Raw genomic sequence first — 27402 nt, forward strand, 5'->3', positions numbered from 1 at the left:
CCTGCTATCGGAAAGGACGGCTCATAACCTAATTAAAATCTATTTTTGTCTCGGCAGTACCGCACGCGCCGTGCCGCCCGGGACAGAGTCCGGCACTGAGGGGCCGCGTGTCCCGCCCGGGCCGGCTGCCCACGGCGCCTGCGCGCAGCGCGCCCCCAGCGGCGGCCGCGGCAAGTGCACCCGCCGCCGGTCGCACGGCAACGGACCGCGTCCCGGGCTGCGGCCATGGAGGAGGCGCGGCCGAGCCCCCGCGTCTTCCTCAACCACCTCGACTCCTACTGCGGCCGCAGCATCGGCGAGGTGACCGCGGGGCCGGCCCGCAGCTGCGCCTGGCCGCGGCTTCTTTCTGCCTCAGGCACCTCCGCCCTCCGGGGAGCCTCGGCTGGTCCCCGGGGAGCTCGGCCGGGCGGGCGGGCGGGAAGGTCTGCTGAAATAGCTGCTGAGGAGAGGCACCGGAGAAATTAAAGCGATAAGATGGAGTAAAAACGAGGAGTAAAAATAACGAGTTAGGAGCAGGAGGTGTGGATAAAGCCGGTCGGGAGAGTTCAGGCAGCAGCTGATCGCTGTCGAGGGCCATAACCAATTCCCCCGTGAGGTAACCCCTGCCCCAGGAGGAGCCAGGTGCGGAGCCGAGGCGCACAGGGACTCGGCAGCACCTTCGGCTTTGAGGCCTAGGACACAAGTCGAGACAAAACATTCCAGCTGGGACTGAGCAGTCCCTAAGGTTTTCCCTTCAATGCGAAGCTGTTTCCGAAGCGCATTGCCAACAACAGGAGCAGGGCTGGTCAGACGGTGCTGGTGCCTTCTGGAGATCACGAGAAGCTCTGTAGGGCTCTATAGATATTTGTTTACAAATTACGTGTCTTGTATATTGCAGTATTTATCCACTTGTGTTGTTGGGGCAACGCTTGAAGGCCCAGATGAAGAAGAGGAGGAAGATGAAAATGATTCAGGTGTTGAGGATCCCACGGCCTCAAAGGGAAAAGCCTATGAAATAGTGGGTACTCTTTCTAAGCCAGAGAGTCCTAATCCACGTTTTGCAAAGGAAACGTATGCAGTAAGTATGAGTCTGATTTCAGATTGCCTTTAGACAACATTAGAAACATCGTAGGTCATGTAAAATGACCTGCACTAATGAAATGGTCTTCTGTTCTTGCTGAGAGCTGTATTTGTCTATTTTATTCCTTCTGCTTCCTGCCTGCACTCTGGCTTCCTCTCTTCTAGGTCTGACACAGCAAATAGCAAAAGGAAGGAAATCAGACAGAAAATAGATTATAACTCTTCATAACTTATTTTTAAAATCTATCTTGATGATCCACAGGTCTGCTTTCTTTTTCTCTCAAAGCTTGCACTTCAAGTATCTCTCTTCTTTTTGTCTTTTATCACCATTTTGAAAATAGTGGTGGTGGAATCCAAGTTAGTGTCCCCCTTAACTGTTCACTGAAATCACAGCTTTCACTAGCAGCTAATTGTTCTGAATATCTCCATCTTTGTATGAAGATGTGTATGTCCAGAGTTTAATTAACTAAAAAAGGCTTGCTCTTATGAATGTCATTGCTTATTGTTAGATTTAGTTTTCTGAAACTAGAATTGTCTCTGTCTCCAATTGCTTGTTATAAACTGATTATTATTCTTTGTATTGAAGAATCTCTTCCAACATTTAAAAATTTTGATTCAGATGTCTATGCAGCTGAGCTGTTCAATCAGGAAATTATGGCTGGTGGTGTTTAGTTTTAACCACTGCTTTTGCCCAAAGTGTTTGCTATATTGCTCAAGTGATACAGACAATCTGCACATAATAAAAATTACAGGACACTATCTTGCAAGGAAGTGGACATTTTTTATTTCTTCTCCATTCTGCCAATGGAGAGTTGTTTAAAATACCTGGATAAGTAGTAGATATTTTTTGATACTCACTAATGCACTAAAAATATGGATCCTAAAATACCATTAAAAGTCCATACTTTTGACCTATATTAATGTGTACTCTAAATTAGAAATTTCAGCATTTAATTTCCATTTCATCAGCTTTCTTGTATCTGACAGATAACAGCTTGATAACTATCTTATGGATGATTCCAACATCCTAGTGTTAGAAAACCACATTCTGTCCAGAAATTGATCTTGAAAATGGTATTTTTTTCCCCTAATGGCAGAATCTAACTGTTTTCCCTCAGGTCTCTCCTCGAGATGGACTCTTAAGCCACTTGCTTGAGTGTGAAATTGTTTTATATAACATCACTGAGGATGCAAACCAAATTGAGGAAGCAATGTGGGCTGCTTTTGGTTAGTATAGCTATGCCTGAACAGAAATTTGGTTTCTATGTAGCCATCAAAATCTGCCATAAATGTATAATGAAATTATCAGGGATTCATAGTTAACTTTAATATAAAATTGGGTTCCTTGATGAAGAAATCCTGCACAAATTGTTTGGTTAAATAGCAAGGAACCATGGAGTGCACTGTCACATTCAGAAGGGAGAGAAGCTGTCATGGAATGGTCTTTTTAAATGACACATCTGTGTAGGCAGTAATTTCCCTAAATAACTGTCAACCATCGTCACACCTATTTGCGTTGGGAGGTGGGTAGAAAATTTGCTCCTGTGACATTCAAAGAATGTTTCAATATTTTATAGAATTATTTTATTTTTCTTGAAAGTCCAATAAAAATATTGGTAACAGTCTGTTGGAAACTTTCTCCTTATTGTTACACCCAAATTCTAATAGGCAACTGGAATGCTTTTATGTTGAGAGTGCAATATCATTCTTTATATGACAGCTAAACTAAATTATGCTTTCCTCTTTATGGTACGAACATTTGGACAACAGAATAATTTGCATAGCAAAAAAAATCATTTTCTTGTTTGATATTAAAATAAATTTTGTTTGCATTCAGTAGCATTTTTTCCTATCACATAAAACCCACACTTCTAAATTTTCTTTCAGTATTTCAGCAGTAAATAAAAATGAATCATTTCCTAGTATAGATTGTTTTGTTGGGGATTTTTTTCCCCATAACATGTAGCTCTTTAGCTCAATAATTTGATTCTTTGTTACCATTATTTCTGTATTTGTTCTCTTTCCTGATTTTTTCTCTTTATTTTATATTAACTCAAAGAACATTTGCTTAAAAAGACATCACATAGAACATTGGTATGAGTGTCTATACAGAACCTTTATATAATATCAAAAATACAGTTTGAATAATACAGTTTAAAATAAAATCCTTGCTTTCATTTAACAGCCCTACATAAGGAAATAGAGACTTTTGCAAAACAAAAGTTATTCATCCTCATTTCAACAATAATGACCTGGGGAAATAGCAAACCCCCTGACCCCGTAAGTAATATCAAAACATTAATTTTCTTAACCAGATTTACCATTTAATGGAAAATACTTATTACATAAAATAACACAAGGTATGTTCAGGTATGTACTTTAATGATAGCCACTAAAGAAACCAGGTTTTAGGAGTCTTTCACCCTTACTCACTACTTACTGCCAAAAATTACTAAATGTGATTCACTGACAGAAAAGTTTAGACATTGGGCTACAATGATACAGAAAGACATAAGGAGTTGCTTGGTCAAGAGGCAAGACAATATGTATTGTCTTTCAGTCATTAAAAAAAAATCCCATGTTAACTGCATATTTAATGAAATACATCATTAAAATAGACACATCTTTATATCAATATATGTAAAGCATTTTCAGGAACCATGTTGGGTGCTTTGTAGTATGCAATTGCATTCTCAAATTCAGTGTTACAGACAGAACTTTTCCACTTTGTGTAATGCTATATATAATAAAAAGTAATATTTTTTAAAATATAAAAAGTAGTTAATCTTTTACTGCAAAATTTGAAATTGAACTCATGGCATTTTCAAAATGTTGAACCTTAAGCATCAAATTCAGAACCTTGAAGAATTTCAAATGAAGATGAAGTAAAAAAAGATTTTAAAATACTTATAAGGAATTTCCTTTAACCACCTAGATCTTTAAAAATTGTTCAGTTTTAGGAAATGTATATCAGTCACGTTTTTCTCTTCATAGGAAAATCCTGAGATTCCTTTTAATGATGAAGATTTTCGCAAAAGAAAATCTCATCCTAGCTTTACGGATTACATAAATGCTGAAAGAAACATTGCAAGACTTGGGAAAACTGTATGTATAGAAATTTTTTATAAAAATAAGTTGGTTTTTCTTCTTATTTAGAACTTTATCATAGTAATATAAATTATCAACCATTTGAATAAGTTTTAAGAATATATTATTGTCTTTATAAATATGGATGATAGAAATTATTGATAAAATATGGTAGCATAGAGAATACTATGTCTTTTGAAACCCAAGTGTATGCCTAATATAAATCCCAATTTCTTTTTTTTTCCTTAGATAGGGAGTAAATCATGCTTATCTTTAAAAAATACTAGTTTTTTGATTGTACCAGAGACAACCAAAGCTGGGAAAGGTTTGCAGAAGAAAGATTGTAGAGTAATGGGATATTAGTGCAGCTCTAAAGAAAAGCAGCATCTTTAAATATTAGCAATCTATGTTAGTGTTACATCTCATTTAAATATTTAGACATTCTGGCCACACCTAGCATGTCCCTGGATAGTTTGTGCTCTTGGAGCAGAAGCCTTGTTGAATTTTGTCCCAGGCTTTAATTCACTTTAAAATCATAGCCATAGAGCTGACGCAGACTAGCTAAAATATGTTATCAATTATATGTTTTAAAATCCCCTCCTTCAGCTTTACTTGCTTTGATCTGATTAGACAATTCATCTTACTAGAGAACAGATTATGCCTCTATTTGTATATAAGAACTATTATTAAATAAACACCAACAGTGGCTCAGCTTACGATTCAGGAAAATGGAAGCTGTTGTCATTAGTAGTGGAGTAGTGAGGAGGTTAGGAAGACAACAAAATGCACTGCATGATGAAGGTGTCATTTGTCATTCTTTTTCTGTGTTAGGAGTCTCACATAATCAATATAATTCAATGTCCATTGCAGAAATTTATCCAGCTAATAACAGAGTTTATTGTGGAAAAAAAACCTGTCCTCTGATTTGAGCATACATTTGCCCTCTTATGCCCTGCTGAGAAAATAGTACTAGAAATTATATTCTGTTCTATTGTAGATCTAATAGTACAGAACACAAGGAAAAAAATAGGTTTACAGCTTGAAAAAGCAGTGGTAAATTGCTTTTCTTTTACTGTGCTAACATGGATCTCATAAGACTGTGGGATAAGTTTCACACCTGCAATGCTAAAAACAAGAAAATTTTAAACAGCATCCATCAAACCTTATGTTAACTTCTGCCACCACTTAATACCCAGATGAATTATTGACTATTTTTCTAACTAGTCCAAAGCACTGAGTCACTACATACCAAAAATATTTATATAATTAGCTTCTAAGTGTTTGTCAGGCTGAACATCTCTTGAGAAGACAGATATGCAGCAGTATATGAAAAAGCGGCTTGAATATTTTCAATACCTACCTGCTGTAACCCTTTCAAAAGGAACTCCAGAACTCCAGTGTCAGCACCAATGGGTCTCACTGTCCCTGGATGGTTTCTGTCAGCAATTTGGAACAGGAAGGCTCCAAAGCATCTGTTCTTCCCATGAAATCAGCTTTGGCTTCCTGTGATGGCTGGAGACTTCTGGATTGCAGCCTTTACTAATTTCTAAATGCAGTGATATCTAGGGAATGTGCCATCAGTGAAAGAAACTGCAGTGTTATCGTTCCCTGTAAAGAACTCAGACACTAGGATTCATCAGTCTTGTCAGCCAGGTAAAAAGCTCTTGCACCAAGAATGAAAGGTTTTCTAAGCTTTGTTGCCTGTTAAGAGTGCAATTTAATGAAAGTTGTTTCTTAAAGCAAGATTTCACCTCTCTGCATTAGTGTACCTCTCACCTATTTTTTTATTAAAATTCAGTAACAGTCTGAGAGTGTAAGAGTCTTTGTTTTTTTATCACTAGCAATTTTTTACCTTTACCTTTGTGGCATTCAGGGCATTCAGGCTACGTCGTTTTACTCAAAAATTGCAACCTCTGGTGTCCTGTCAAATTCAGAATCCTTGGAGAAATATCTGACTATGAAAGGCAGAAAAGCTCTTCATCCCCCAGCTCTGTTCTCAGTGACATCACAGTTCCCGAATCCAAGTAGACCTGTTTCTCACTTCAAGCAATTTATTAGGACAAAGGGTACAAGCAAACAAGCGTAAAACCACAGCCTGGAACTGACGATCCCAGCTAGAAAGTGACACCTAGTGGCATTAATGAACAATACACGGGAACGTGACGTTCCTTATCGGCTACAAAACACGCCATGAGGAGCAGCAACCTGCCTAGGAATTGCCTTGTCTTTTAAATTACCTATAGCAAAGTAACATCAAGTAGTACCTTCTCAATGGGTATTTTGTGGCACTAAGTAACTATTGTTAGAGGAATTGAATCTGTTTTAGAGGTATGTATTTCAGTGAAATGCAGCACTCAGTGCAAAACTATGATTTGTCTTCACACGAGGCAGGAGTTAACACAAGGTACGTGAAAGAAAATCCTGTGCTACATTTTTTTAAGGGAAATGAGAAATAGCACTTCCTGTGCATTCAGAAGAGGCAGGTTTTTCCTGCTAGGAGACAGAAATTACTACGTGTCTTCTGGGACATGTCTGCAGTCTGTCCAGAGCAACCCTGAGAGCTGCTGCTCTTAGATGCAAACAGTATCTGTCATAGTATTACTCAAGCAAACTCAGTGTGTGAATTACTCAGTATGTGTCAGAATTACCTTTTACTCAGTTGGAGCTGATTTCAGCACACTTGCTGAGCTGGTTTTCCTTATGGCCTGTAAATTCTGCATTCTTTGTGATCATTATCAGCAAAACATTCTTATCCCCAAGCTTTGTTAATGTCCCCCTGGGATAACACCCAGACAATAGCACCACCTCTATCTTTTCTTATCTCAGGTTCCCACTGTGGAGGCCTATATTACAGTCCAAGTTCCAGGTATCCACAGAGGTGAATATTCAGGGGGGCTTCAGTGATGGCTGGTGGTCACCATCTGACCCATGACTAGGGGTGATCTTTGTTTGACCACTGATACACATATGAACAGTCGCTTCATTACGCTGTTGGCCACAGAGGGAATTTTTGTCCAGATGTGTTAACCAGGATGTACTAAGCAGGTCATGCAAGGACTAACCTGCCATGCAGTTTTATGCATTAATGTTATTCTGCTGTAGCTCCCTTCTGTGTTTATCCCATGGCAAAGGCCTTCTGTGGCACTAGCAGTGTTTGAAACAGGCAGCTGTCCTTACGATGTGGAAGCTCTTCTGCTATCTGTAATGTCTTCTACTTTTAGTATTTCTCATGATTAATGACAAGCTGTTGAATTCAGTAGAGTTGAAGTAGTTTCATAACAAAGTTTCACTGTGTAAGTGTATAGATGAAACCACATAGATACAACACACTGACTTTGCAATTTGTCATCCAGATGTTCCACTTATATAATCAAAGATTGCTAAGACCTGTCTTATTTTTCTGTTTCTAAAATATTATAAAGATGATAACAAAAGGTCCAATCCTCCCCGGTAAAAAAACAGTAGATCCCAAATCTGCATATGTATTCCCACTGCTGATAAAGACTGGTTCTTTTACATTGTATGATGGAGATATATAATGCCTAGGATCTTTACAACATGAGAATTACTTAATAATTTTGTTTTATCTTAGAAATTTCAAGGTGACTAATTTTAAAAAAATATTTGAAAGTTTTTTTCCTTTCAGATGATTTAATTATTTTTTTTCTGTATAATCATCCTCACCATTGATACAAACAGCAACACGTTTGTCCAAGCAGATAGGCAAATTTATGACATTACACAGTAATGATCAGCCAAAAATATGTGGGTACTCATAATGTGTGCTTAGGAAAACACTTAAAGAGTTCAAAGTTTTGGTTCTTTAAATTGTGCATCAAAGTGAAAGTAAAGAAATTATAAAATCATTAATCCATTAATTAATTTTCTGCTCCTTTATTTCCAAATGCAAATAGAATGCATTCAAGAAATAGCTGCAATGAATTTCAGTTATTTTTTTCTTGGAAGTGATACAGTTTGCACACTGTGTATTTGGTGTACATGTATTCAAGAGTCAGTGTAAACTCGTATCCCAATTGCAGTACCAGATTTTAATGAAAATTTCCTTGCTGATTTCACTTTACAGAACAGAAAAAAGTTTTCAACTTACATTGTTGCCTCAGGACATCAATATGGAGCTGAGGAAGGACTCTTTCACTACTTTTTTAAGGTAGACATCAAACTATGTTTGAAGAATCATTTAATTTCTAGGGACAAACTGCACTGGAATTCAATCCATTTTTAGAAGCCTTGGTATCGTAAGCTCAATGCTTTCATGAGCAGAACTGTTTATTTAATTATTTTGAAATATTTTAGCTACAGTGGAAGTATTTTTCTCTTTTTTGGCTCTATTTTTTCTTAGATAGTTCTCTGGTTTTTGAACAGCATTTCCATATGCACTTTCCACTGAGAACATGTCTGTCATGTAAATGGAATCCATGGAAATTTCTTTCTTCTCAACATTAGACTTTTTGGTTTGTTTTGTTTGTTTTGTTTGTTTGTTTGGGGGGTTTTGTTTGTTTGTTTTGTTTTGGGGGTTTTTGTTTGTTTTTTTGTTTCTTTCCCAAGACATTTGTTTTTTGAGTGATACAAAGCAATATTTGTCAAGATGAAACTCCTCTTGTTTTTAGTAGGCTGGCAATCAGTATTTCTCAAGAATGGTCTTTTTTACTGCAGTTCTATTAATTATTCAATAAACCGAACTTTAAATCTTGAATATACAGATTTGCCTAGTAATCAAGTGTTCCTTTTTTAGCTCTACTTAAAAGTAACCTTTTTTCTCACTTTATTCTCTGTATTTTCAGATGTGTTGGCTTGGTGAGACTCCTGCAATACCTGTTTTTGGAGATGGAAACAATATTATTCCAACTATTCATATTCGTGATTTAGCAGTGTCAGTGGAAAAAAAGTTCTCTGAGTTATAATTGATACCTAGCTAGATAACAAATCCACATCCACTAGAGAGTACTGAGGCTTTTAAATTGGGTGGGCTGGTTTAAGATTACTCTTGGGCTCTTTAATCTGAGTCAAACAGAGCCTTCAGTTTCTTTAGAAGTAACATGTGCCTTCTGGAAACCTTATCTAACTGTTACACAGGTGCTTTGCTTTTAATAAATAACGAGTTATGATCAGTCTATAGTGTTAACTGGCACAGAACTGGAAATGAATTGTGGACTCTGCAGCAGACTAATACAATATCTTCTACAAATATAGCTTTTTATTTTTTTAACTTCTTTCCAAATAAAATGTGTATTTGTGCTTCTGTATTAAGTAAAATATATATTAAGCAAAATATATATGAAAATGTCATGCTGTAAAATGTTCTGCAAGAATTTGCAGACTCTTGGTACTGTTCCATGAAATGTATATTACAAAGAAAGCCCTGGATGCCTCTCCAAGTACCAGCCCGGGCTGTACTTTATATGTTTCAGAGTGTTGCAAAATGTAGCAGAACACAGGCCAGACTTTCAGTATGTACTTGCAGTAGATACATCGATGCACACACTTGAAGAATTAGTAAAGGTAAGAGAATTGGTAAGAGATTTGAGTTTGTTTTTAGTTTTTTAGTATATCTGTATGTAAGGTTTTAAAACTATGCATTTCACTGAAGTAGTTCCTAGGTCATCCTGAATTATCTTGAGTAGTAAATTACATGGAAGATTACTTTGAAATCCTCTAAGACTTCTGTCTTTTAAACAAAATAGTTTACTTGATCTTGCAGAACTCATTTTTGCAGTATAATCATTAACTTAAATAGAATTCTTACCTCAGAAAGTTATGGAGAATTGTTATGGGATTCACTGTGATGAGATGCTCAGTCTTTACCATGTGCTTTCCTTCATGCTGTGGAAGATATCTTGTTTTTCCAAGAGTTTTTAAATGAAGACTGAATGAGTTTTTAAATGTAGTCTGAATGACATTGGTAAACTATACACTGTGATAGTGAGTCAACTCATGGGACACTTGCTTATGTGGATTGAGTAAATGTTACATAAGGATCAAACATAGGAGCTTTTTTTTAAAAAAAATTATTTTTGGTTGTTGTTGTATCAAAGAGAGTTTAATGAAACAGGGAGCTCACTAGAAGATGAAATCGGTGCTTTGGTTCAGGTAGGCACCCCAAGGAGAGTAGCTGGTGCCCTTTCATGGGTATGTGGTTGTTTAGAAATGCAAAATAGAGAACAGGGGTAAGTGGGACAGTTTTTGGGGACAGGAAGTTGCCAGTGGAGAGGGTGCTACAGAGAGTTGTCTTGGCAGAGAGCTGTACCAGCCCAGGGGAAGACTGGAAAGCTGCATGGGAAAGAAATGTCTTGAGACTTACGGTTGAAAACAGCTGAAGATGAGAAGAGTGTTTGGAAGGAGTATCATAGATGCCTTTTCCATGCTTACTTTCATTTGGGTGTCTGCTAATTGACATAATTGAAGCCAGAATGCTGGGTTATTTGATCTGATGTTGTTATGGTACAGTTTAAACCCAGAAGAGCAAAGAAAACTAAGTCTCTGTGTATAAAATGAAAAGAACTTTGAAGATTCAAAATATATCCAATAACGTGATTAAAACCAAATGAGATTAGATGTTGGTGCCAAAAAATTGATTTATTTTTTTTTAATAGTAAAAGAGGCAAAGAGAGAGAAAGAGAAAAACTAAGTGTGGGGGGAGACAGGGAGAGAGTGACAAGGTGGAAGCATATCACCCATCCGAGGGTCCCAATGACGTCTCGTTGCTCCCCTCCATCTGGACTTCTGGTGGTGAGGCTGTCCCGGTGGCGAGGGTCCCCTGCCACCGCCGCCACGCCGAAGAGTACAGAATCCAGGGGGTTAATCCACGCTTTGGGGAGCTGGGAACGCCCACGTGCCTCCCTTGCCGGGGCCCAGTTTGACACTGGATGGATCTGTTGTCTGGGGACCCCTTTGGGGAGACTTTTGATGGACCATGACACCCCTCCCTCTGTGGCTAATCTTTTCCCGGGTGAATGGCCCCTCAGGTGTGCGCAGCGGAGGATGGGCGTTCACTGCCTCTCACCAGAGGCTTTTCCGCTCCACGCCCAAAACCTCTCCCCCCTCTCCCCCTTTTGGTGCGAGGCTCTGTGAGAAGCCTGGCAGCTGATAGCCCTGGGGCTGCGGTCACCACTCACAAGGTGTTAGGCTTGTGCTCTGTGAATGGATCCTTCTCCCCAGCCCTGAGTTGTTACTTTATCTTATCTACATCAGCTCGCAGTGCGGGGCCTCAGTCACAGCCCCATTCAGGGCGTGGTGATCTTCTCTGCAGCCTTTGTAACGCAGTTTCTGCTATTATAGGCAAAAGCTTTTCATGAAAATGTTTAGGTCATCAGCTGCAATATTTCGGTCTCCGACAATGGTCTATATAAATATTTATGATTTTATGGAACGTACTGGGATTTAAATCTATTTTAAAGGGCTGTAGGAGTAACTAACTATTTTTGCCTAATGATGAAATGCAAATGATATATAGAGAGCTATCAGTAGAATTGATCTGAAGCCCTTCCCAAGTGTTAATGGAATTAAATACCTCAGGAACCTGAAGTGAAAATGCTGGGAAAATAAAGATCTCCAAATAGGTCTTAAGCGCTAGGAATTTATTCATACATTTAAGAGCTTTATAAAATTTTCTGTGGTTTTGCGTTATTTCTTTGTTTGTTTTATATTTTTTTATTGCAGGTACTAAGGAAGAAGTGTTACTTAGCAATCAAAAACTATTTAATACTAACATAAAAGTTAATATATTGTTCTTAGATCAATTTCAAATCAGTATCCTGATTTTTGAGGCACAAATTATTGTTCTTAGATCTATTTCAAATCAGTATCCTGATTTTCCAGGCATAGTGTAACATAAAATTTAAAGCACATATTTTATCCACAGAAATTCTGTTCAATTTTTTCCTAAGAATCTGATTTGTTAAGTGGTCTTGGTGTGGGTTTTTTATTTGTTTGTTTTTCTAATAGTGTATCAGTAAAAATATTGGACCAGGAAAAATTGAGAAGGTTCCTAAGGAAGATGCATTCCTGAGTAAAGAGCTAACAGTCAGTACTTTTCTTTCTTTTATTATTTCAGGGAAGTATTTAAACTTAAAAACAAAATATATTGAAATACATAATTTATTTTTGCTTTGTTTCACCAGAAAAATTTAGCCTCAAAATATGCTTAAAAATATTTAAAATTAGTTTAAATTTGGAAAATAAACAAAGTAAAATCTAGCCATCATAAAACACAAAATTTTGAAGAGTTACAGCCTCATTTAAAAGAATAAAACACTGAAGCTCTGATGTCACTGTTCCCCTTAGCATTTGGGAGCACTCTAACAAAACCTAAAAAAAATTATAAAAATAACAACAAAAAAAATTTTATAATGCAATGCTGCTAAGGCTGATGAACACAGAATGCATAAATTATGTTGTATTCATCTATCTATCTGGAAAAAACTGTTCATAGGAGAAATAAACAAAATACAACCCAGACAGATGGTGCTTGATATATTTATGAAAGAGGTGATTCCTTGCAATTACATGAAAACTTTTTATTGTACCGAATAATTGTTTAGTGTTGCATGTTCTAACATGTAAATACAAATGTTCAAATACAAATATACATTGACAATTAATATTTTTAAAACGCTTAAAATATCTGTTTTGCTTTGTATGCAAACCTTCTTTCCCAATACTTTCTGTCCTCTCCATCCATTCTAGTCTCTTGTTCCAGCTGTTCTTTTAACATGAGTAGCTTAAGTCTGTAAATAAATGTAGCTTTGTCCCCTCAGCAAATGCAATTGGATATGCTGTTTGTGAACATGCGAATGGAGCCTTTCTATGTGAAAGAGAATTTCAACATTAAGTGGGTTGCTGAGACAGGACTGGTAGAGAACATTGCACAAGTAATCACGGAATACAAGCAAACTCGAGGATTAATGGTAATGCTTTTGTATATACTATTTTAAATTTCCTTTCTCTTTTTATCCCCAAAATAAATGGTTGTATAAATACTTGCCTTTAATTAATTAAGTAAAAAATATATAGATAATGAATATAGATGCAAAATAAGTGAACATAAAAACTTAAATTGAAGAAGTTAAGTATAAGGCAATATAAGTTAAAAAATAACAACTGAGTTATATATACTCTTGGTATATTTTGCCTCAGGAATACAGTAAGTGTATCTTTTATTTAAGCTTTTTTTATAATAGTCAATAGTTAGGTGAGTATTTTGTGTCCTTTATATATATTCAGTGAATGTGGATATTCCAGTGCAATATAGCCTTCATTCTACCCTGCTCTGTTATGTAATTTACAGGGCAACTTCACTATTTCCTATGTTAGCTTGATATTTAGAACTTCTGTATTCAAATGTGTAGGTGTTTATATATATAAAATATTATACCTTTCAGTATAGATACTGAAAGGTTCAGAAAAATGCTTGTTTACATTGAAATATTGATAAAGATGTTTGGCATGTCTATATCTGGTTCAGACTTTGAATAAGAGTTCAGGGCATGTAAAACAAGATGAAGCTACTATTGTTAAAAGTTATTTATTGGAAGTCCCTTCGTTGCTCTGAAGGATTATCACATCTGCGTTCTGGTTAAACTGTTGAATTTAAGTCCATATGCATCTAAGAAAACCAGTACACACTAGGTAGCAAGGAGAAGGAAGGCCAGCTAGACTGTCTCTGTCACTACTCTATTGCAGAGTTTGTACTGTCAGATTTACTTAATTAAGATAGGCACTTAATTACGTATGATTTTGAGTTTATTGCATAACATATTTAATGTGTATACTGGAATCCTAATTGCACTTACTCATCCTCATGCTAGGTAGGCTGAAATGAGACATCACTTAAGATTGTGATGGATCTGGAATTGTTGAGGTCAAAATAATAATTTTGATGACAGCAACTCTACCTCAGCTAGGAAGTAGAACTATTGCATGTTTACAGTAGAATATCTGCTACCACATTCCAAAATTCACTGCATCCTATCTGTGGGATTGTGATTCACCTTTTTGGATTATTCAAACATTAACTAGCCACAACAAATTGGTCTGTAAGTCTATTAAACAGAAGCACAATTTTTCTCCAACAATAAATTTCTTGATTTAAGTAACTATGTTACCTGAGACCTGTGGGTGATAGAGAAGATATAAGATATTCAGCAAGAAATAAATAAATGAATTAAACAAAAACATGTTTTTAGTTTTAAGTATAATTGCTATTTCCTATTAGTCATATTAAAAATATTGTTGCTTTTACATAAAAGCATCTATGCTGTCTGAATTATATTATATCTTTATCCTTTTTTCCAGCCTCTCAAAGTTTGCATTCATGGTCCTCCTGGGTCTGGCAAATCTACCATTGCTAAGGAGCTCTGCAAACACTACAAGCTACATTATATTTGGATAAACGATGTGATTTCTGAAAAAATTGCAGATCTGGTGTGTTGCTATTTTCTAGTATTCCTGTTGTTTTAATTCCTCTGATTTTAAAATGTTTGGCAGCATTTAAAAATTACTTATAATCCCATTATTTTAGAATGGAAATATCGTTCAGCATACTGATCATCTCTGGCAGTTGCACTGAAATCTTTTTAGAGAATGAAAGTTGCTCAGTATCTCACTGTTCATGGGCACACACAAAAGGAATTTTTTTTTCTTTTATTACATCTGTGTATAAAATAAATTTGGTTATGGAATTTCTGAGCCAATTTATATTTCTGTCATAAGGAGCAAATTGTGGCTAAAGAAGCAGACAGGGTGGAAGAAAAAGAAGGAGAAGAAGAAGAAGATAATGAACAGGAGGAGGGTGAAAATATAGAAGAAGCGAAGGAATTATTAAATGCAATAAAAGAAAACATGAAGGAGAATAAAGGTAGGAAATACAAAGTATGATCATGGGATTCAGGTAGCTAATACAACCCTATGCAAATGGAAATCAGGAAATAAACTTGGTCTAGACTTTTACTTCCCACTAAAATCAAGAATCAACTGGATAAGGGAGAGGAAATATAATGAAGGGTTTATGAGTTGAGATAAAGACGGAGAGATCACAAACCGAGTTCTGTCATGGGCAAAACGGACCTGACTTAAGTAAGTCCTGAAATGTATTATCAATCAAAATCAGAGAACCCACCCCTCCCTTCTCTCCTGAGTTTAACTTTATTCATGATTCTCTACTTGCTCCCACCAGCAGCACAGGGATACGGAGAATAGGGGTTATGGTCAGTTCATCACATGTTGCTTCTGCTGCTGCTTCCTGCTCAGGGAGAGGCGTCTTTTCCCTGCTCCACTGTGGGGTCCTTCACACAGGAGACAGTCCTCCACGAACTTAGTAACTCAAAATATTTAACTTTTTAAGGTCTAAGTTGGAGAAAAATGTTCTAAAATGTAATAAATGTTAGTAAAATAATTTCAGATCTCTGGTTTCTATAAACTAGATACCTATTAACCTTCTTTGTCTTAGGCCATCTAGATGATGAGTATCTTGTTAAAATTATGAAGGACAAGCTCATGTCTATGCCTTGTAGGAATCAGGGATATGTTTTAGATGGGTTCCCAGAGACCTATGAACAGGCAGTTGATCTTTTCAAAGGTACGTACTGCTTGGTTTGGTTTTGTTGCTGCTTTTGTTTTTATTGCTGCTGATGTTGTCATTATCATTATTCTCAGAGCCATACTACTTGAGTGCATCAGCACTGTAATGACTTTGTATCTTGCAGTACAAGATACAAAACACAGTTTTGTGATATGTGATTATTATAATGTAAGAAGGACTGTAATGCACCTTATTTAATTTATGCACAAGATAATTTTTAGACTATCTTTCCTGGTAAAGTAAAAAATAGATGCACAAACATGAAGGATGCTTTCTTGTCTAGTGTTGAGCTATTCCACTTAAGCAAGTTCTACAGCAGAATTTCTTCATAATGTTTAAGGGCTACTGAATGAGGGGATCTAGCCAGTGCACCAATACATGTTTTGTGAGCCAAGTTAGAGTGTCTTTATTAGATGAGCTACAGTAGATATGACTTCAGAAAAGCTCTGCAACACACATTTCAAATTGTGAGCAAGCACTGTTCATACATTAAGACTAAGAATCACCTTCATGTTTAAATTAAAACTGAGGTTTCTGAAGGTACAGAAAAGACAGTCTTGCTCAGCTTAGTATGCTGTTCTGCAAATGGTCATGCTCAGCTGATACTCTCCAGGCAGTTTTACTGACTATTCACAACAGCAGAGCCTTAGAGGCAAAAACCATTTTAACCATAGAGTTGTGAAATATTTCTATTCTCTCTTCTGAGCCTTGTCTCTATTTTTTGCAGAATAATTTATTGGGCAGGAGGAGAGGCCAAAGATTAGGCGGCAGTTTTAAAATTTGACATATTTAAAACTTGTGCATGTACATACATCTGTGGTATAGGCAAACAACTACTAGTGTCCTGGGTACAATTCTGTGGTGCTTGGCAACATGAATTACTTACTGAATTCTCTAAACTGGTATCAAGGTTAGATTAATTTCCAATTATTAGTATAATTTGGATATTGTCAAACCTGTGTATTACTGGGCACATTTTTAGAAAATATAGTGATATTGTTGCTTCAAATTAAAATGTCAATAGTTTCTTACTTTTGTTTTACCAGAAGATGTTGAAGCAGAAGAAGAAGAAGAGGAAGAAGCAAAAGGCAAAATGCCTAAATTTAATCAAATAATCATACCTGGTAATTTTGATAGATTTCTTTTCAAATAAACTAAGGAGTTTTATTTTCTAGTTAAATAAATTAAATAAAGGAAATATTGCTTCCACCAACAAGAAATCTAAAATATCACTCCATCTCTTCCTATTCAATTTAACTTAAAAAAAAAATCTATTTCATGTAATACTGCTGCCCTCATATTTAAAGGTGAACAATTAATTGTAGAGTCATTTAGGTTGGAACAGACCACTAAGGCCATCAAGTGAAACTGTTAACCCAACAGTTCCAAGTCCACCACTAAACCATGTCCCTAAGTGCCACATATCCATAATTCTTAAATGCCTCCAGGGATGGGGAGTCAATCACTTCTCCAGATAGTCTGTTCCAATGCTTGACCATCTCTTTGTTGAAGAGATGTTAATTAATTAAAAGGAAGGGTTTGATTAAGTTTCTGGGTTTGTTTGTGTTTTTGTGAAAATGCCATCAACAGCTGGCTGATAACAACAGTAGTGGCTGTCTTATGATTACAGCAGCTTAATGGAATAAAAATGTAATGCATTGGTTATGCTGGGAATTAAAATAGAGTGGTTTTCATCTATGTAGAAATCACTTTATCTTGCTGTTTTTGCTTGATTCCTTTGGAAATTTTGTATATATTCAAACAATACGTTCTTCTTCACAGAATTTATTTTTTCTTTGACTGCATCTGATGAATTCCTTAAAAACAGAATAATAAATCTTCCAGAGAGGAAAGTTGCTGGAACTCATTATACTGAGGGCCAGTTCCTGCAAAGTCTGAGACGCTTCCGCCAGTTAAATACCGATGATGTGACGGTTCTCAACTATTTTGATGAACTTGAAATACATCCTCACTTTATTGGTATGGAATAAGAAAATTAGTAGACAGAAAATGAATAAAAAAAAATTTGTTCTTACAAATTTAACACTTGCTAAAATCAAATAGTAAGTGTCCGTATATAAATAATATTTTTATTAACATTGCAGAATACATATACAACAAGCATTTAATGATATACCTGCAAAAAATGTTCCTTTACAATTAACCTGTTTCTAAAATTTGGGGTGTTAGTTCTTCTTTTTTGTAAGGTTAATTATTAGAATAACTTTTTGACTTATCTTACAGATCTCTGCACTGGCATTCTTTCAGATAGGTGTAAGAGAGAGAATGCATTTTCATGGACATAAACATTATGGTTCCTTATATTTTTCTTTAGACTTCTCCTCAGATGCTATTGTTGTCCACATAAATCGGATTCATTACCTGGTGGGCAACAAGCTAATAATTACACCCTGAAGAGAGGCATTGATTGTTTATTTCAGAGTTGTGCTAACTTCTGTGATTGGTGGTACTCCACAAATCAAACACCCCTACTATCAAAACTTTTAACTATTTATACATCTTACCAAACAAAGGGATTAGTGTTTATTGGCTAAATATTACATAGTCCTCTTATTATTTAGTATTCAATCTTTTACTGGATAATTATTTGCTTGCTTCACATGCTCAGTGTTTCTATTCCTTTGAATCAGTGGTCCTTGAGTTGTGGTTGCGATTTCCTCACTGCTGGCATTAACTTTTACCCAGCTGGAGCTGATTTCAGCACAGCTTCTGAGTTGACTTCATTAGTTTCTTCCTTATCTTGGGCTTTCTGCCAAATGTCCTTATGGCCTGTAAATTCTGCACTCTTTGTGTCTGCTATCAGTGGCACATCCTTCTTCCTGACCTTTGTTAATGGCCCATCTTGGTCTGAGATCACTGAGTCTTGTCCAGGCCTAAACCTTAACAAGGTAATTCTACCAACAAGTAATTTGTTTTTCTAACACCTGGACATCATTTAGAGCTTGCTGTCTGTTTCATGGGTTAAATCTGCCTTCTTGTTGATCAAGCTTGAAAGTATACAAAGATGAAATATCAAAGAACATAATTTCTTAGGAAAATTTTTACGTTTTGCAACACCATGACAATATGTGGATAATCTGTAAATTAAAAATTATTTAAGAGAATTATTCAAAATTAAAAGTGGAAGGCTGGGACTGGATCTTTTTTGCACTATACCTGTTTGTGAGAAAATTTGTCTTCCTCACATACTATCTATAAAATCGTGATCACTGTGAAATCTTGAGAAGATAACTATAATCTGATTATTCAATGCCAGGAGATTAGAGTGACAGCATTCTAAAGAAAAGGTGGATTTTTGGGGGGAGAGGAGAGGAAAAGAAGGGTGAGACCTCTGCAACTAAAATCAAACTGATGGTATTTGGAATGTCTATTTGAGACGAATTATGAAAAGCTAATTGTGCAAACTCCTTAGCCTTAACTGATTTCCCAAGTTTTTTATTTATTGTAAGTCATGGAGATTATTTTGAAAATAATAAGATATGTGTGCTGTTAGGAAATGTAGTAATGGGAAAAAATAGTGAGATAGTATAATTATTTTAGAATTGAGGAAATTCTACTATGGAAAGTAAATGTATGAAACGTCAAATATTAAGGTCTGATGCCATCATTCGGTCACATTCTTAGTTTATACACTTCTAGATATGCAAGTAGAGGCACTGTCAAAGAATTATGCCTAAAGATTAAACTGTAACCCATTCCAAATACAGAAACTCATTTGTCTAATGATTTTAATTATTGTAGTATCACAACTGTGATGTTACAGATGACTTTCATATTGAGTGTATAATGCTGATTCTCATGTTCAAATGAGCACACATCTTTAGGACCTGTTTGTCTCAGAACTGTCTCTTAACCCATGTTCATATTCCTGGTTGTTACCACAGAAATATGCAAATGTGCTGCTTCTGCTATAAAATGGTAGGAGCAGATTACAAAGACAACCACTGAGGATCCTCCAGCTCAACCAATAGCCCTCCATTCTAGTTGATGTTCCAGCTGGATTTTCAGATGCATAGAATTAAGTAGCAATGGATTTAATCAACTGCTTTCTCAGTCATATTCTGAAGAAGGGATTAAAAATTGTGCTTGATTTATTAAACGTTGTTTCAAAATAATAAAGGTTTTCTTCAACCTTAAATTTAAAAAATTGTAACATATGGTTTTATGTATCATTTTTATGAATATTATTTTTTCTGAGTCTGAAATACAATTAGTACAAAGGAGTGGGCTTCAAGATTCTGGAAACTCAACTTTGCTTTGATGACTCACTGTATGAAGACTCCAAGTTGGTTATCTTGTGTCTCATTTTTCTCATTTACAAATTGGGAATGGAGACAGACATATTTGATCTTATACAAAAAAATCATGTTAAAATTACAACAGCTATTTCCTTTGAAGACCTTAATTTATGAACTCCTTTTGCAGTGATCTTTCCTCCCAGCTAGCATCAGTGCTAACTTCATTTTTCATATAAAAGGCATTAGATTTTGAGGATAAATGTAGTTAATTATGATTACTGTAAAATGTCCATTGTACTCTTCTGTGACCATCTAAGAAAAAATTGCAGTCTGTGAGACCTCAAATTCAACATTGATACCATTCTTAGCAATACTTTAAATGACTAGAAAAGTGATTTTCATTGTAATTTGTATGTCTAGGTGCAGCTAAAATTGTAGAAATTATGGGCCACTTGCCATAGCAAATGTATTGCTCTAATTTGGAGTACTTTAGGAATGTAATTCCTAATTTTTTGAAAGAAGTCGTCGTAAAATAAGTTTTATCACATAGAATTATGTTAGTTCCCGCCTCAATCCATGATCAGAGTTTGGATTTGAGGTCCAAATCACAAACACTTTAACTCTTGGAAAAATGGTGCTGCTTTTTGAGTCTGATTCTGCCTGAGTCGGTGATTAGGAAGATCTGGAGAAAAAAGCTTTGTCGATGACTTTCAAAATAATTTCCTAAAGAACTATGAAGCAGAGGCTATTGGATTCTCATCTAAAATCTGTATTCTAATTATTCTTTTTCCCCTCATCTGCCTGCACTCCTTACCTATTTCTGTGCTTTTACACCTTCCATTTCATGCCCCTGAACAAGCCCTTTACCTCAGTATTCTCTACCTGAAATGCCCACTTTTCCTCTTTTCCATGTCCATTCCTGTACTGTATCTGCTTCCCCACACTGAATGCATACAGCTCCTGGAGTAAGTCTTCGTTCTTCTGTATTTTTTATTTTTCTTCTTTTGTGTCAAGTTTAATGTGTAAGTAACTTCCAGCAATTAAAAGAGGAGAAGGAATAAAATGAAAGAGAAGATCTTGTTCAGTCTTTAAGTTCCTACACGAAGCTACAAATTTGTTTTATAAATATAACCCAGTAAGAGATTGTCTAAAGAAAAGTCTGTGTGTTTGTAAATCTGTATGAGTGAAAACATTGGAGTTTGTGCCACATCCTAACAACCTACTGTGTAGCATTCAGTGGGGAGAGAAGGACAAAACAGATGGTTTTGTTCAGCTGATAAGTTGACCTAAGATTGGTGTCAGGAACATTTCTGAGAGTCGACAGTTGACCTCTTTTTTGGGTTTCAAAGTCTAGGCAAGCTGCAATTGGTAAACAGTAGTTAGAAAATTTATTTTAGTATGTTTCTTCCTTATATCATCCTAAAAGGCAAATTATTTTAGCTGAAACTGGTAAAGAAAATTAGATTTAGACAACTTCACTGTATGTAACAAAAAATTGACATTTATAAGCAATTGAAAACAACATCTTTTACTTGAAAATTCAAACAACGTGAACACAATATATTTTTAGGTCTTGCATAGTAATTGATGATTGTTGACAAAAGTCTTGAAATGGTTCTCTCTTGTATTGTTTAAAAGATATAGCTGTATATGAAGATTCTGAGAACAGACTTGCTGTACCAAAGATCATCAAAGAAATTGGAGAACCTCGGAATTATGGTTTGACAGATGAAGAAAAGGAGGCTTTGGAACGCCAAGCAGCTGAGGAACGCCTCATCAAAGAAGCTCAAGAAAAGGCTGAACAAGAGCATAAAGAAGCTAAGGAAAGGGAAGAAAGAATGGCAAGATGGGAAGAGTGGGTAGGTTAATACATATTTTTGGGAAAACATTATTATTATGTGTTTTAGATGGCTTCGAGTAATCTGTTATATAAAAACACTTGGGAAGTGTAACATAAATTCTCTCATTCCCTTATATTGCACTTTAGGTCTGGGTTAGGCTATCTTCACAGTGCATTTTGAAGCCCATCTTACAGATTATAATGTCTTTTTTATCACTTTTTTTTTTTTTTTTTTTTTTTTTTGCATTTTGGTATCAGTATGTCTTTAAAATAATTTTATGGTACTCTTGTTGCTGCTATGTTGTAGCTCCTCTATTTTACCATTTATAAATATCTACTACAATCAATGGAGGTTTTCCTTACCAAGTCTAATAGGACTTTTGCTTTTTGCTGAGTTTACTTCTAAGCACCTAAGTCTTAATTATCAAACTAGATTTATAACTAAACACTGACCCAATCTTCTAGCTGACATTGCAGAAAGGCTTCTGAGCCTGCAAGAGCAAGAAAGTGTGTGAGAACTGAGTACTGAATTTAGGATGACCTGATGCAGTCTGAAGGATGGTTTTTGTTTGCTAATAATCTAATAAGTACTTGGTATTTAGGCTACCTCACCCCAGAAGACTAGCACGTGATGCCTTTTTCTTATTTACTTTGCCACATCCAAGGACATTGTAGTCAAATGACCTGAAATGCATTCTATGAGAATGATCCTGTTCACACCCAGTCAGGCCGTTTCACCAAAAGGCAAGACTATTGTCTTCTTTTAGAGCTATTTAAGAACAAACTGATCATTCCACAGAGAAGTCCTTTTCTTATTTGAATGCCCATACACATCTATGATGTAATAATATGCTGAAATTACTGACTTTTAAAGTAGCATTTACATTCCTGTGATGTTGGCTTGTAAATAAGGGTTTTTAAATCTCTGATTATTTACAGCTTCATTCAACATAAACCAGCATTTTGTATCCTGTAAAGTTCGTAAGGATAGCTAACACATTTTAGCTAGATTCAGTCCAAGCCATCTCCCTTTAAAAGTGCAAACTATGTATTAATTAAAGCTGAAGTAGGTGTTTAAATAAAATGTGTGTTTAAGGTTATCCTTTAAAATAGGCAGATGATCAGGAAATCTAAGCAACTGTTTATTTGCCCTTGACACTGTAGATTAGCTGCTATCTCTGACTAGTGGGAAAAGACCACTTAAAGATTTATTCAACAGCACTCCTGGATGGAGTGAATAAGACAAAAATTGGTCTATCTCTTTTATCTGAACATTGCTTTTGTGTTATGACTTGAGTATAGAAAAGCAGTCCTCAGAGTATCATCTGTTTGCTGTATCTATGTATGACTCAGGCTAGAGAAGACAATGAAAATGAATTGGAGTAATCTGGCTAAAGATGCTGCACGAATGCATGCTACTGCTATTGAATGGAAGCAAGAGAAGCTTGCAGTAGTTGTATTTCCTCATCCCTCTTACTTTTTGAGTGTAAAATTGTCTTTTTATTTAGTCTGAATTCAGAAATAAATTTAGCTGGTGGAAACAGATGTAATTCACTGCAGTTTTAGTATATTTGACTCTCAAGCCCCTCAAAAACATGAATGAAATAATAAAACAAAGCAAGGAAACCAAAGAAAAACCCAACACAATTCACAAATTAAAAATTTAGAAAGCCAGGGCTCTCTACTGAGTAAAAACACTCTCCTTCCAGTTCAAAGAAGCCTCAGGAGACCACCTGCATTTGCAACAGTGCAATAGCACTAATTTTTGAAGTGCTACAGTCTATTCAAACCATTTTGCCAAGTACATTATGGAAACAGGACCACGGGAAGACTTGAGAATAAACTTCCTTTTAGGTGTTAAAGAAGAAAATGAAAATTGTTTTAGTAAGGAGATTATACCAGTCCTTATTATGTTAAATTCTTTGTCTTCAGTGTTTTGTGTGCTCTAAATTTAATAAACAGTTAATAATTTTTCCTATCAACCTGTTCTTTAAAGTTCTGTCCACAGCTTCTAACACTATTTTTTCCCCTCTAGGCCAGCATTATTTTTACCCAAATGATATTTGATAGATGTTATAAACATATTTTTTAAAATTTATTTCTTGTAGAATAAACAGCAAGAGGAAGTGAAAAAACAAGAACAGGAGTTATTGGAGGCCCAGTCTGTTCCACTACGAAACTATTTAATGAAGAATGTCATGCCAACGCTTATGCAAGGGATAAATGAGTGTTGTAGGATCAGGCCAGATGATCCAGTCAATTTTCTGGTAAGGTGATTATGTTTTGTTTCGTAAATATTTTTGAATACTCATATAGAACCATAATATCTCTGTTAATGAAAGAACTTAAATTTCCTCCCCACTTTCAGGAGAGCAACTAATTAATGATTACAATCTGCAATTCTGGTGATCAGCAATTATAGTGAAAATGAAAACTCAGAAACTACTCTTTATGGTATCAGTTGATACTGTGTATCAAATGAAGTATCTAGTGTAGTTCAACAGTAATAGGACAAAAATCTCTACCAGAATCTGTTTGCCCTTTGTATGTGCACTCTGAACATCTTATGTACCCTGACAATTCTGCTGTGCCATAGAGGACTACAAGTTAAAGAACTTTTTAACATTAGGCTTTCATTTCCATTTGATTGATTCATGCCAATGAATCTATTATAATATCTGATAGCTGGAATTAGGTGCCTCAAAAGAGGGTCCACAATAAAGAAATCCCTGGGAAATTACACCCTTACAATCTAGGCTCCCCACCCCTCACAGGACACCCCTCATAGGACCAGGAGCTCTATGAGGGTCTGAGATCTGGTTGCCCTTCATTGATTTGCTGTCTGTTACCAAGGGTTTGCTAAAGGGTCACCTCCACACCCTCTTATGTCTGTTTCAGTGGGCATTTGGTTGGTTTTGGTTGTTACAATAATGTGGTTGTTACGGTTGGTATACCATGATCTATGGGCTGTCCACTCCAGCTATTAATTTTTAAGTAATGTTTAAGCTGCAGCATTGTCTATTCTATTATTAATGTTCAGATTAGCATTAGTGCCAGGTTTCACTGTAATCCATCTTTGACTTAAAAACATAACCATATGGTTCAGATAAAGTTCAACCTGTGGCCTAAAAATTCTAGCTACTTATGTCTACTTCCAAATGATTTAAAATTTTTAACTCTTCAGGAGGCAGGACATCACTCTCCCCCCCCTTCAGGCACAACTGAACACATTGTCATAACGATAAATGCAAGCTCTTTGGTAATTCCCTTCACAATACACACACAAAAAAGGAGAAAATCCTATAGGACATTAATAGACCAATTCGAGTTGCAAATGACCTCAGGATGTTATCCAGCTCAACTTTTGGCTGCAAGCAGGGTCAGCATTGCCTTCAGACAGGAATCCAGGTGCTGTAACATTATTGTCGTGCTGCTGTTCTGCCTGCACATCCTAACCGAGCTCTTTACAAGCTGGAACAGAGCATTTTATTAATCAAGCAAAAGCTTGAAATTAAAGCAATGGTGTTACAATCCCACTTCAGGCACTAAAGAATATTTTCTTGGTTTAACTTTTTTGTCTGCTGGTGAGTGACAACTACCTGTAGCTGTAGGAGTATGAGATCTTCCCGAATGACTGCATAGCTTTTAAAGATCACCATCACTGGGTCCAGAAACTAGGTTGTAGGGTACTCCCCAGACGTTTCCATGGAGTGACAAAAAGTGTTATAAAAGGCTCACTTCCTTCCCATGATAAAATTAGCGTGACTGCTATGAACAGGGAGAGTGAAATCGATGGTATTTTGGATAATATTTGGGGGAAAGAGATTTCTCTGACATAAAGACATTTTCCGCCATAAGTTATATTTTAGGGCCATTTACTATGTTCTGTAATTTTACTTAAATGAACATTATCCACTATATCTTTGTTATTTTTCATATATTTCAAAGCTGGAGATGCAAAAATAACTATAATTTTGAAACTCTTCTGTTTATAGGCAGAATATATCTTCAAGAACAGTCCTGATATCAACTGGAATAAAAAATGTTAATCTTAGAGGCAATATGACTTGTAAACAAAAAGGGAGACAATTCCTAATACATTTTAGATAAAAAATACTTAGTTTCTGATGTTATTTTTGTTTAGACTTAAAATGCAATCTTCATTTTTATTTCTCATACTTTACTACTATTTGTACTGGGTTTTTAATACTCTTCTACAACATCCCCATTTGCTGCATGTATTGATTGATACATTTACATGTCAGTATATTATTTTCCTAATCCTTAGTGAATGTAGGCTAGCCTGAGAAAAACTCATATCAAAAAAAAAAAAAAAGAGGAAAGAAAAAAAGAAAAAAGAAAAGTGTTTCTACTGAAAAAGGAAATAAATAGAAGCAGCAAACTCTCTTATTTACCCTCCCAGCTACCAAGAGGCAAAAAGTCAAACAATACAGTCTTCTTGTGCTGCACTGAAGACTGACTGGTAAACAGTTTCCCAGCACAGGTATGTCATAAAACCTGTGTTTTACTTTGGCATTAAACACACGGCTGTAGAACTCATTTAATAATCTTCAGCATTCAACAGTAGATACATTTTTTTTCTCAAGATTCTTGAATAATCTAGACTTTTCAGCACATGGCTGTCCTCAATTTTGTTGACTTCATCAAGTTGTCACGGAACTGTATCTATACTGACTGAGCTGAAACTGATTGCATACTTGGTGTACAACTTAGTGTAAAATACAGGATTTTGTCAAAATAGAAAGCAAGGACCCTTTATGCAAGAGGAGGGGGGAAGAAAGCGGAAGAGCTGAAAGAATAGTGATATAAAAACATTTTACAGCTATTTTGTCTGTAACTTTGAGTATCAGAATTTTGCATGTGTTAATGCCCAATGTTTTCATTCAGCTATATTAGTGTTTTTATAGAGTATCTTATTTCATCTGTTTTCATAGTCATACAGACAAGTTGGAAATAGAGTTCAGAACCATCATCTCCTCTTTTAAAGAAACGTATTTTTGTGATTTATATGTCCTATATGCTGTCAGCCGAAGTTACTGTTTATACTGTGAGGCAGTTGAAGTTGAAATAATTGGTAGATTTCGACAATTGTTTAGTTTGAAAGTGCTATTTTTCAGGATAAAGATAAAACCCGGATACTTAAAAAGAGAGGGTAAACCAGGTTTTTTCTGCAGTTACTGTAATGCATTTACTTTTCTAAGAATAAAGTTTTGAGCTGATCTGTAAAGAGTGCGACTTTTTAATTTTTTTCAATATTCTGAAAGTTTATGCAGACTACTCCAGGCAGATGTTTCAAGAACTCTTAGAAAAGGATCCGTTCGCATTCCGCATGGCACGAATGCACAGTGATCCCGACGCGGGCAGCCGGAGCCACGTGCGGGCACCCTTTGGACGAGTCCCTTCCGAGCCCGCAGCGGGCCGGGCCGGGCCGGGCCGGACCGGACCGGACCGAGCCGAGCCGAGCCGAGCCCCGTCCCGTCCCGTCCCGTCCCGTCCCGTCCCGTCCCGTCCCGTCCCGCCCGGCTCCGCGCACGCGCCGC

General features: G+C 36.2%; 1 protein-coding gene across 15 annotated transcripts; it reads left to right on the top strand.

Moving 5' to 3' along the window:
- Window positions 1–201: 201 nt before the first annotated feature.
- AK7 (adenylate kinase 7) lies at window positions 202–27089 on the top strand. 15 transcript variants are annotated; one of them, XM_088166196.1, is made up of 18 exons: window positions 202–300; window positions 878–1057; window positions 2178–2286; window positions 3245–3339; window positions 4054–4164; window positions 8231–8314; window positions 8949–9037; window positions 9576–9666; window positions 12109–12186; window positions 12921–13070; window positions 14458–14586; window positions 14875–15019; window positions 15611–15739; window positions 16789–16866; window positions 17525–17722; window positions 21640–21860; window positions 23950–24108; window positions 25837–27089. In XM_088166196.1, the coding sequence occupies exons 1-18, from the start codon at window positions 226–228 to the stop codon at window positions 25888–25890; spliced, it is 2175 nt and encodes a 724-aa protein (XP_088022322.1). In that variant the 5' UTR covers window positions 202–225; the 3' UTR covers window positions 25891–27089. The 15 variants fall into 15 exon arrangements, with proteins under 15 accessions (XP_088022322.1, XP_088022334.1, XP_088022325.1 ...); XM_088166208.1 differs by lacking the exon at window positions 17525–17722; XM_088166199.1 differs by lacking the exon at window positions 12109–12186.
- The last annotated feature ends 313 nt before the right edge of the window (window positions 27090–27402 follow it).

Source organism: Sturnus vulgaris, chromosome 6 (assembly GCF_052056855.1).
Source record: "Sturnus vulgaris isolate bStuVul1 chromosome 6, bStuVul1.hap1, whole genome shotgun sequence".
Lineage (NCBI taxonomy): Eukaryota > Metazoa > Chordata > Aves > Passeriformes > Sturnidae > Sturnus > Sturnus vulgaris.